The sequence below is a fragment of the Photinus pyralis genome, unplaced genomic scaffold (genome assembly GCF_008802855.1).
Source record: "Photinus pyralis isolate 1611_PpyrPB1 unplaced genomic scaffold, Ppyr1.3 Ppyr1.4_LG2, whole genome shotgun sequence".
Taxonomy (NCBI): domain Eukaryota; kingdom Metazoa; phylum Arthropoda; class Insecta; order Coleoptera; family Lampyridae; genus Photinus; species Photinus pyralis.
Genome location: NW_022170403.1, coordinates 39,905,948 through 39,917,412, shown reverse-complemented (window position 1 = coordinate 39,917,412; position 11,465 = coordinate 39,905,948). Strand labels below are relative to the sequence as shown.

At 36.4% G+C, this 11,465-nt stretch overlaps 1 protein-coding gene across 1 annotated transcript; it reads left to right on the top strand.

The window, feature by feature from the left end:
- The first annotated feature begins 930 nt into the window (after positions 1-930).
- Positions 931-11,084, top strand: LOC116164572. The gene is made up of 5 exons (XM_031478767.1): positions 931-1,071; positions 1,126-1,194; positions 1,251-1,463; positions 1,525-1,860; positions 10,439-11,084. Exons 3-5 carry the CDS (start codon positions 1,273-1,275, stop codon positions 10,707-10,709), a joined length of 798 nt encoding a protein of 265 aa, XP_031334627.1. The 5' UTR covers positions 931-1,071; positions 1,126-1,194; positions 1,251-1,272; the 3' UTR covers positions 10,710-11,084.
- Positions 11,085-11,465: the final 381 nt, after the last annotated feature.

The following is an 11,465-nucleotide window of genomic DNA, read 5'->3' as shown; positions in this document are numbered from 1 at the left end:
CTGCATTACTCCATTGCATCGTAATGTGTGCTCGATTCCAATGTCACTGAAACTTGAAGGTGAAATAGAGGGCAGAATTGAAGGTGGAATAGAGGGCACACAGAAAACGAAATAATAGCGATTCAAAAGCCAACTAAAAGTAAAGTGGGTGGTTGTTACCTGAACTAAAGCAATGTCGCTGAAGGTCAAAACGAGATGGTCCTCAACTAAAATGTAATTCGTTCAAATATTCCATTATGGTGGCGGGGAATGGGCCTTATACAAGCCTCTTCCAATGGATATACAAAAATGTTTAGTTAAGTAGGTACTTTGGTTAACAGTGGTTTACAGTAAATTTCAAATATTTAACGCATGATTTATTAACTATTTAAGTAAATGTAGTAGTTCATGACAAAATCACTAAATTTAGGAAAACTGAGTTAGCTAAACGGTTCACAATTGAATTGTTTTTCAATGACATGTAATATGGATTGTTTCAATTTCTCACGAATAGTATAGGTTTACTAAAATCTAAAAAACACCCTTTCTTTGAGATAACTCCACAAAAACTACAGCCATTTAAAAGTGGGATCTTTTTTCTGAATAACCTTCTATTTTTATGGCAAACAAAAAATTCGGCAAAATCTCTTCAAGCACTTTCCCTTTCTAGTTTATTAAAAGTGTTCTGCGTCATTCTAGTTATTTAAAGTGTGTGGGTATCTACAACAAATTTCTCACGGCATTAATCGAATTTTCGGAATAATTTTCTAAAGATTGAATATGCTAGAAGTTGATTGAGTTTCGTTTTCAAACAATGCACCTCACTTAGAGTAATTCGAATTCCGAAAATATCTAAGATTGAGAGCGAACCCGTTGTTTAATTGCAGTAAATCAATAGGCCGCAGATTTCCACCGGGAGTGAGTTTGAAATGTACAGACAATACCAGCACCTGTCAGTTTATTCGTCGATTCGGATAGTGATCTTTCATCCATTTTTTTTTGTTTCAGCACGCTGTGTAATATCACAGGGTTTGATATTCGTGTCCGAAAAATTGAACCGATTTCATCTCAAATTGACGTATACAGCACGGCGTAAGTAAAAGATTTGCTTTAATTAGTAGGCTACATTCGAGTTTTCGTTTTTAGCACTGATGTGTATCTTTACGCAGTCGACCCCTTGCTCAACGTAGTTGTAGATGCAGACAGGCTTCAAAGGTAGTAACGTTGAAACACACTTAAATGTTTAGAGCACCCTTCATTCTCATTTATAGAATCCTGGATTTCAAAAGAGAAATGATAGACAAAGAGTTGGAAGCTTTCCAAGTACTGGGTTTAACAACAAATATTTCTGAAAGAAAATCCAAAGGTCGCATGTTACAACTGTCTACTTTGGAAATTGGAGTGGTCGTACTTGGATGTTTGATATTTATCTGTTGTCTAATTGTGCTAACTTGTGCGATAGTCAATCGTCAAAGAAAGAAAAGGTAATAATTTACGAGCGTACCTATCGATAGTTTACAAACTGAATTGGTATTTTTGAAACAGGTTAAAGGAATCTAAATTTATCTCACGACCCCCTCCAACGTACGGCATTTCGACCAGCGAATTTGGAAAAACTTTACATTTTCCATCAAATTTCGAAGAATCGATTCAGTACACTGAGGCAAAACGAGACGTTCCTAAAATTCCGAAACACTCAGCGGATTACCCACGAATCCTGAAACATACGTCACACGCAGACGAAAGGGCTAGAAGCATAGGAGGTCTGGAAACATCCATGACATCGCTACACTCAAGTGGAAAAGATTCCGGGATCATTGATGAGAGTCAGCACTGTCCGTGTGGACAATCCAGTAGCGTGGGTTCCGAAGGTAGTTGCGGGTATGTACCTATTAGCATATGAAACTCCTATTTGTGCATGGTCACGCAGCAATCTAAGCATTGAATAAGTTTTTTTAGTCACTAAATCGTTTATTAAACTTGCTTGCACATTGTTTTTGAATTGTTATAAAACCTTTGGTTTTTTAAAACTTGTTTGTTGATTTTCATGGTCCACAATATGTCAAACATCCAATCCCTTTGCGAATCTATTGTATGAAGATGTTGAGATATTGACATTATGGACCATGGAATAGATTTCAAGGGACTGGTGTTTCCTTCGGGTTTAAAGTAGTAGATTCGTCATTTTTTAATGAAACTTAGATGAAATGAAAGTTGAAAGCCTATGCGATAGTAAAGTTAAATGATACTGTCATAGGGTTGGTTTTCAAGATATATCCACTTGAAAATCGTCTAATTTAACATGGGTGCATAGAAGAAACCTTCCAGCGTTCCAAACGATAAAATATTATATTCCCATCATTTCGGATTGCGACTGCCCTCTAGAGATTTCTTGTTTCATTAGGAATGCACTGATATAAGGCAAAGTATTTACTTTCGAGATATCTTGAGTTATCTACGTCAAAACGGCTCAGATCGGCTGCTGTAACGCCAATCTTCGTAAAAAGCTTCCACAATTTAAACCCCAATGTTTGTAGAGACCGACTATCAAAAAGGAAGCAAAAGAACATGATACGAGTAAGCCTGATTAACACTTATAATGTGCACACTCGATTTTTGAAACCCTGTATTGCAGAAAACAATGACTTGGAGTAGAGCTTTCATGGTCAGTTACATCGTTGCTGTGAATTATTTTCTTGTAGGGCTTTTTTTTAATTTTCCATCCTATTTGATCAATTATTTTTTGTTGCTAGTTGTGACTCCTGGATGGCCATTCATTTGCACACACCTCCAAGCCTTTCCTGCGGTGCCTTTCAAATTCCTTTCTCAGTTCCTGTACTGTCACTCCTATTCCAGTCGTATTCCCAATCATTGCTTTTGAAACCCCACCAACATCGTGAAGGTCCATAAAGTCTTTCGAGTTCAGTCGATTTCCATTTTTCGATTTCTGTTAAAAACTTGCCTCTTTATAAAATTAGATGTAGTGATGATGGAGGCAATGAGAGCAGACTCGTCAATTTTGAAGTGATTCAACAAGTCATCTAATAACACGCAGTCGGATACAGTATTGTGGGGATTGTTGATGGGGTACTGCCATTCCTTCTCAGTGAGAGATTGGGCAGCAAGTTGGTCTTGTTTGCGAACATTGCCTTGTCTAATGAGCGGCAACGTGTCCATCATGCCATGAACCAGGTCGCAGAATTCTTCAAGTTTGTGCTCTTTCATGAAGCGAACAATCCTGGGTGCATAAACCGAATGAAGTTGTGTCCAACGAACACAACTTGGCTGCCACAGTGCCTCAAGAACTATAGAAATTGCTGCGCAGTTAGAAGTGGTGATCTTTCGTCTAGTTCTAGCAGAACCATAAGGATTCATCTTCATTCTTCTTCACCACTTTTTGCTGCAATCTGAACGATGAAATATGAAATTTGCTACACGGTCTTTACATTTTTCGAATTTTCTCAAAAAATTCAGTTACAAAATAAAAACATCAAAAAATCAAAGTAGACCTTGAAGTTTTGCACGTTTACTCAGTTTTTGATTCTGAATAACTTTTTTATAACATTTGTACGTGTCTCGTCTCCAAAGCGTACTTCACTGGTATGCAAAACACGTTTTTTTGAAAATTTCAAAGACACCCTTGAATTCGAAACTAAAATTGTGTCACAAACTAGTTTCCAAAGCAGGGCTGGTCCTCAGAAGTCTAAATTCAATTTGAAATTTTTTGTCTTTTACAAAAGACCACCAAACAATCGGGGGACACACTGTATACGGGGTGTCAATTTTAAAACTTGGAGTCGGCCATATTTTCCAAACTTTTCGGGTGTATCGAGGGGGAACCAGAATGACGTTATGAGTGACAACCTCCCACCCCTCCTTAACCCCAGCCTCCCCCTTCAAAAATCCTAAATGGCAACCCCATACTTGTGACACATCGTTCGAAAGCTACTAAAAAATGCTTTCCAGTGGTACCAATAAAGTCAATATCCATTAAGACAATTTAACAAAAATTTAATAATTAACAACAAAAAAACTAAATGTTGGCATTGAGGGATTTATGGCAAATTGGCCAAGAACCTCAACCTGAGCTGCTTCATTAAGCAATCTTGGTTGCTTTCTTTTTTTATTGATAACAGATCCCGTTTCTTCGAATTTAGCGACCAAATTTTGAACATAGGCACGGCTTACATTTCTACCGGGAAGTCTCTCATTAAACGTTCTAGCTGTTCTAAAAGATGATCGATTTTCGGAGCCATAAATGAATATTATTTCCACACGTTCAGCTGTACTGTAAGTTAATAAAAAAAGAAAGCAACCAAGATTGCTTAATGAACCAGCTCAAGTTGAAGTTCTTGGCCAATTTGCCATAAATCCCTCAATGTCAACATTTAGTTTTTTTGTTGTTAATTTTTGCAGAGGGGGGCTGAGGGTTAAGGGGGGGTAGGGGGTTGTCACTCATAACGTCATTATGGTTCGCGCTCAATACCCCCGGCGCGATTTTCAATATCTTCTTTACTTTGGAAAACCGATGGCCGACTGCAAGTTTTAAAATTGACACCCTGTATAACGAGTTGTATACCATTTATCGTAAGTATATTATATATGTTGTAATATGGACGTTTGGAGACACAAAATTAAGTGACAAATGTTAATATTAATCGTAGAGTTCATATTGTTACTTATACCTTAGTATACACTATGCTTATACTTACTCCTGAAATAAAGTCTAAAGTGTTAGAAGCGTTATACTTTGAAACTGTAACATTTTGATTTTCATTAGAACTAAAACTGACAGCACAGGAACACTTTTTCATACACTCGTTTATATTAAGCATGCACTTTAGCATCGAATACACACTCCATAAGCTTGAACTTTTTAAGGTCTTCGATTTTTCCTCGGATTTTTCCATAAGGTAAGCTAATAGTACATTTTCAGACACGGCTTTGGCGTTTTTCTTGTTGCACCAGTCTTTAAAGTCCTTGTAGCATTTTTCGTACTGCCGCTTCGATTTTTCAGGTACTAACTGCGACACAGCAGAATTCGCAACAAGTTTTATTTCCGGAGAAGTTCCGGATATCGAAGAATCACTTTCGGAGTCACACATTTTGACTTTTCTTTCACGAAAAATTATTCATTGTTTATGTCATTATCATGGTAAAATGAAAACTGGCCGTCTTTCTATTTGCGAAGAAAATAATTATTTTTGAAATCTCATTTTTATTTATTGACGATTCTACACAATTGCACAAAAAATGTTGTGTATACCACGGCCGCGTCATTCTTTAACGCCCTCAAAGTTGCCTTGCCTCGGCCGCAAGTGGCCTCGGCGCCAATCTTTTTTTCGGTACGTTAAAGAATGACTTCGCGGCCTAAGTATACAAATAACTATTAAATTGCTCCATAAGTAAAAAAGTTGAGTTTTGCGCATGCGCAACGCGATTTGTTGCGCATGCGCTTCGTTAATGAAGATATTTCTTTGAAATTTTAACCATAAATGAATCTAGTAGAGTAACACATATCACATGTAGTAAAAATCGAAAACTACAAATGTCATTAGGAAAAGCAAACATATCGCACATAGTATAAATCAAATCCACGCATGCGCAGACTGCAAAATGTCAACTTTTTTACTTATGAAAATGTCTCTCTAAAGTTTAACCATAAACGCTTCTAGTAAAAACAAACATCGCATACCTATAGCATAGTGCTCATGCGCAAACTGCGCAACGCCACCTTTTTGGTTTATGGAGATATTTCTTTCAAATTGTAAACATATATGCCTCTAGTACAGAAAATAACAGCGCACATAGCTATGAACGTTTGTAAGGGAGGTATTGCATTGGAGTACAAAATGACCTCCTTGACGGAAATACCCGTTTTGAAGCACCAGGAATCCGAATTAGACAGAACCTCGTTTATGTTGATCGGTCTGTTCGTCTATCGGCTTTGTACTCTCATTTCCTGCTAAACGGCTGAACCGAAATTTTTTATAATAGTAAACGAGTATCATTTCAATTTATTGATTTTGAGGTAACCTGATGCTTCAATTCATAACACTCTCCGTAGCGACGAGGTCTGCTGTACCACAGATTAAATACTCTGGCTGAACCATCAGTGTTAGTTAAATTGTGATTTATAAAATCAAGTAGATTAACAAACTGCTTTATATTTCAAGTAGCTTGACCTGGTTTCAAGTCAAATCAAGTAGTTTGAAAGTCAAGCGGTGGATTCCTATGTAGGTATGTAGGCATAGGGCGTTTACCGTCGAATTAGAAATTTAGAAATTGTTCCTGTAGATTCAAATCAGAAATACCTGGTTTTCGTAGGCCGTCTCTGTACACATTTAGTTTATTCTCTGTTAATGTAGATTGCTGTATTCCAATTAAAAAAAAGCGCTGACTGTAGCTTCAACTCGCGGAAACAGCATTCCACTTCAGCAAAATCGTTACGAATTATTTCCGCTTGGTTTAGAGCTTTCCCCAATTAAATTTACAAGATGAACGTCTGTTAGTGGTTACTGATAGCTTTAGAAATCAGTCTCCGTAATTATACAAGAATTATATTTCCTATACGCGAATATTTTTAATTACTAAAAATGCCCCGTAAAGTGATGTTAATTATTGTGATGGAAACTCCATATTTGAAGGATATTTTCATTTTACAGTATGACGCCCCAGTGGCACTTCTGATAGCACGGTGTCATTTGAAGTGTTAATAATATACCCTTACCGTACATTTTTAGTTCTTTTTTAATGTGCTCTTTTTACGCCTTCCATTACGTCTAAATACAGAGCTTGCAGGTGGGGTGGAATTATGGCGGCGAAGTTTTTTTTTAATGCGAACGCACTAAATTTGTGGGATATTATAAATGACATTATCGCCGCAATAGCGACTATCTGTATTACGAATCTAAATTCGTACCGATAATTCATATAAATGGTTTCGTTTACAAAATACACGTAATTTACGAAACACAAATCATGAAGGAAAACCTTTGCGTGTAAATCAAAATATCATATAAGCACGTCCCTTGTGTTGTTCCTTAATCGTGGATTAAATAAAGTCTCGCGGTACTAGCTATTTAGCTACTGAATGTGTAAATGGAAAAGATGGACTGACGAGAAAGTTATCTAGTATAACAGTCCTCATAACTGACCACAAACCGCATATAGGTACAAATGTGAAAATTGTAAGACATTTCAGTTGGGATTAGTGCAAAGTTAAACCATTTGGCGATTATTCTACAATGTTCCACAGAAATGATTAAAAAAACGCTGTGAGTAACCTCTTAAATTCTTTTCCGCCCAAAAGAGTTCCAGAAGCTATACCTACTGATTTGGGAATACTCTGAAGCAAAAATTCAGGAAAGCAAACATAAAACGCGTCGCTATGGTGAAAAACAAAAAGAAAAGAGAAAATGACTTGAAAAACTCAAATAATTTGACAAAATTGCCAAATTTGCTAAACATAAAAAATAAGGAAAAGATAAGGTAGAAAGTACAAGAGAATGTAGCTAATTTCTTCCCACATTTGATGTCCTTCTTTTAATGAACCAAGAAGATATACGCGGTGAGTATGCTAGCTGTATGCATCTAAGTTTGCTTCTGTAATTAATAAATGTAAAAATGTCGATTTGGTAATTGGTTTTGACGTCTCGAAAACAAAATGGCGCGAAAGGTCGTGTTACAATGCTTGTCGTATAATATTTCCTATATTTGTGATAACTGATGAGCTCCGCTAAAAGTACCGTAAGGTACTACCTACCATTGAATAAAAATAGTGTTTTTATTCAATGGTACTATCACAGACTGTATATTTAAATGTGTGGTACTACCATAAAGCATCTATCGAGGCTTCCTATGGAAGTGATATGTCGTTTTTTTGTAATACAATTTAGAGGGCGTGTTATTACTAATTTTCGAAACAGTAAATTTTCCGGATTTCATTGTTGATGGAATCATTGTTCTTATGTTCTAGCTACTAATCTACGAATCTACCAACAGTAAATCTGAATACGCCTGATGACCCGGTGTACTATTATTAATACCCTAATAATGGTTTCTTATAAGAAATCAAAAATGGGCCATGCTGAAGTGGAGAAGTACAAAATCGTTTCAATATAAATTCTCGAGGTTCACTCGTTATATTAAAAACGCCAAAAATCGTAATACAATGATAATTACAAAAAAATGGTATGAATGCCTAATAATAGAAAGATATAATCCCCAATAAGAATTTAAGTCGTTTGAAATTCACCGTCCTTAATTTTAGGAAGTTATTACCGTTTCGAAATCGTTTATTACGTTAATGGAATAATTCGTTCCTACTACTTCATTGAAAACTAAAGCACTCCCACGCTTCTAAAAAAGTAGGTTCATTGATAAATTTACCATTATGATTACCTTATACCATTGTTTAAATACTTCAGTAAACATTTTAATTTACGTTACATGCGAAATGGGTCTTGTTTTACCTTAAACTTAGATGCTTGGTGTACCTTGAAAAGATGAAATAGTTGAAGTTGTTTGAAGTAGTCCAATAGGGAAAACAACCGCGGAATAGAGTGTATTAATGTATATTATACACCAAAGGACTATACTTACATTATACAGGGTGGGCCATTAATGCATGGGTGGATTTATTAACGCAAACATTTAAAATTCATGGTATAGAAGATATTATTACTCCGGTAATCATATACCGCAATTTCAATATCAAATTGTGACCGGGTAATAATAAATGCCAGTTAGCTAATTTAAAGATACTCGTTCAAAACTATGGCGCAGAAATGATCGTTTAAAACCGCACAAAAGCAGCTACGAGGAAATTACTTTTTACTAAGAAGTGCTATTGAAATTTTGGATCGAGAGACCTTATAGTAATGACTACGGTGTACGCCCTACAGCCCGCATACTAAACTGTGCATGTCTTGGACCAATTGACAGTTCTTCTTCTCTTGTTCTCTTCTTTTGAAAAGCAGCAGCAATTTGGAAAGTTGGATGGTGGGTCGGCTTGTGCAATACAATCGGACTTTTGTATCGCCTGGTAAATTTGACTGCTCGTTGGAAGGGAATCTCGAAAGATCTATGACAATTTGAATCCGGAACAAACCGTGCGTCAGGTTTCTGCAACATTAATAGCTGAAGTTTGGTATTTAATTTGGAATTAATTAACCAATGTTCCGCAATTGGAAAAGGTCAAACAAATTTACCCGTATCTTGGGGTTTGACAACTAGCAAAAGCAAGAATAAATTGAGTAAAATCTACGAACACCCCGTATACAAGAGAGGTGCGCAGTTTTGATTAAGAGACTTGTTTATAATCGTCTAGCTCCAAATGCAAACACAATGAACGTTCTGCACTTTGGACCACAACGCTTTCGTGGCAACTAATTATTCAAACGCGAGCACGCTAGTTCGATAAATTCATAACGCCCCCGCGACAATAATTTCGCCGATATTAGCCGTACAGTTTTACTTTAAAATTTCAGTAAATAGCTTCCTCTTTCACAATAAAATATCACGTTCGAATACGCGGCTCACAAATCTTTTTTAAATTCTAAAATACAGCTTTGGTTTAAACGAAAGCTTGGCGAATATTACGCGATTTAAAAATGCCGCGTAACTCACATAGTTAGCTTCGAAAGTTTGGATAAGAATGCCTCTTTCCCACCCGATTTTTTCTTACATACCCGCCGAAATAGACCCAGCGCAAAACCGATTTCAGCTATGTTTGTATGCATGTAGAGGTATGGCAGAAACGTCGTCCCTCATACTCCGCTACAACGGTTTATAGAAGCGGCAAACTGTGGCGTTTGGACTCTTATCTGGTTTTACATTTGTTTATTATCTTATTTTCTCGCATATTAGTTGTTCTCTTTCATTATGAAGCGGTACACGTATAAAATTTCCTGTAACGGCAACTTTGAAAAATTAAAATAGACATTTTGTAAGCCTAAACTGACGACCTGTTACATAACGTATAAAAGTACAGGAAAAACAATGGTAAACTTAGTCTCATCGTTTAGGAAGCGTCTAATTTTAGTTTGATATTTTGGTTCTTTTGTCCACGGAATGGCATGACGTTACTAGGAACCTTTTTGTGGTGATCCGGTAAAATGAATGGTATATCGGCGGAAATAAGTCTTTTCTGTCGCTTAATTAATAATAAGGTTAATTTCTTTGCACAAAATGAACATGATATTGCGATCCGATGTGAAGAGGTTAATAATTGGTCTAAATTTTGTTTGAATGTGAATAAATTCGATGAAATTTTATGGTACCTTCACATTGCTTGTGTCACATTGTTCCTTTACGTCCATAATTTAACAACCTAGAGTAATCTCGCATCACGTACTTCTTCAATACGTATTTGAAATGTGCATTGCACTTTAAACCACTGTGCGGTTGTAAACAAATAAGATAAGTGCAAAGTAAAAGTTTCATTTCCTTTTTATAGGAGCAGCTACGAAGACTCCTTGAACTCTGAAAATCAACCAAAACTGCAACACGACAACGGTGCCGTGCATAACTATCGAGTGTGCCGTTCAACAACAAAACAACAGCGTCGTAAAAGGAAGAAGACGACGACCTCCGAAGGTTTGGGACAACGGCCGCATACCGTCGCATTTTTAAATCCGTATTCGCGCCAAATTTATCCCAACTCTTCTTACTTATTCCCAAGACCTTTTACTACGACTATGGTTGCACACGGTAGAAATCCGTCGTGACTATTTTAGTAAGATTGTAGATTTATGTATTTGTGTCAGATGTATAAGACTACAAAGCTCCATTGTCATAGTGTTACCAAATCCCTGTACGTACATCTTGTACTTGCATTTAAATCTCACGCCTTTTGTGAACAACGTATTTACTAGTAACCGTCTTATAATGGGGTTAACTTGCATCTAGCCTATAATTCCCAAAACACCGCAGAAAACAGAATTTATCAGCTATGTGACATCGTTTAAGCCGATCTGAAGGAACCGTCGCAGTAGTGTGGTTATATCGTGAAAAAATTGAAAACTTTCTAACTTATGTATATAAATAGAATTTAGAAATGTAATTTTTCCCCCTTGTACATAATATATAGCATTAAACAACTCTATTTTCGATTGTGTTCAGCCTTTTCACCACACTCTACGACCGAATTGACAGGTAAGTACCTACACCTGTAGCAGCTCATTTCCCTCCGATTATTCGATGAAATATGTATTGATCCTTTTTTTTGTATTATTTTCATTCATTCCAGCAACCTCGTATTTGAATCATTACTACACTCCTTTTCCAGCTCACGGATCCTTAAAACGATTTAGCTTGGATTTCAGCTTATTATTATTCGCGAGACATCTGCTGCATTTATTTACTTTTTATAAACGGAGCGTTGAAAAATCGGTAGTAAGTAAAATAAAAAATAGGTTTTTTTCTGAACACATTATTTTTTATATTAGCCTTCGAAATGAATTTTAAGAGCTTAGTTTTCTAAA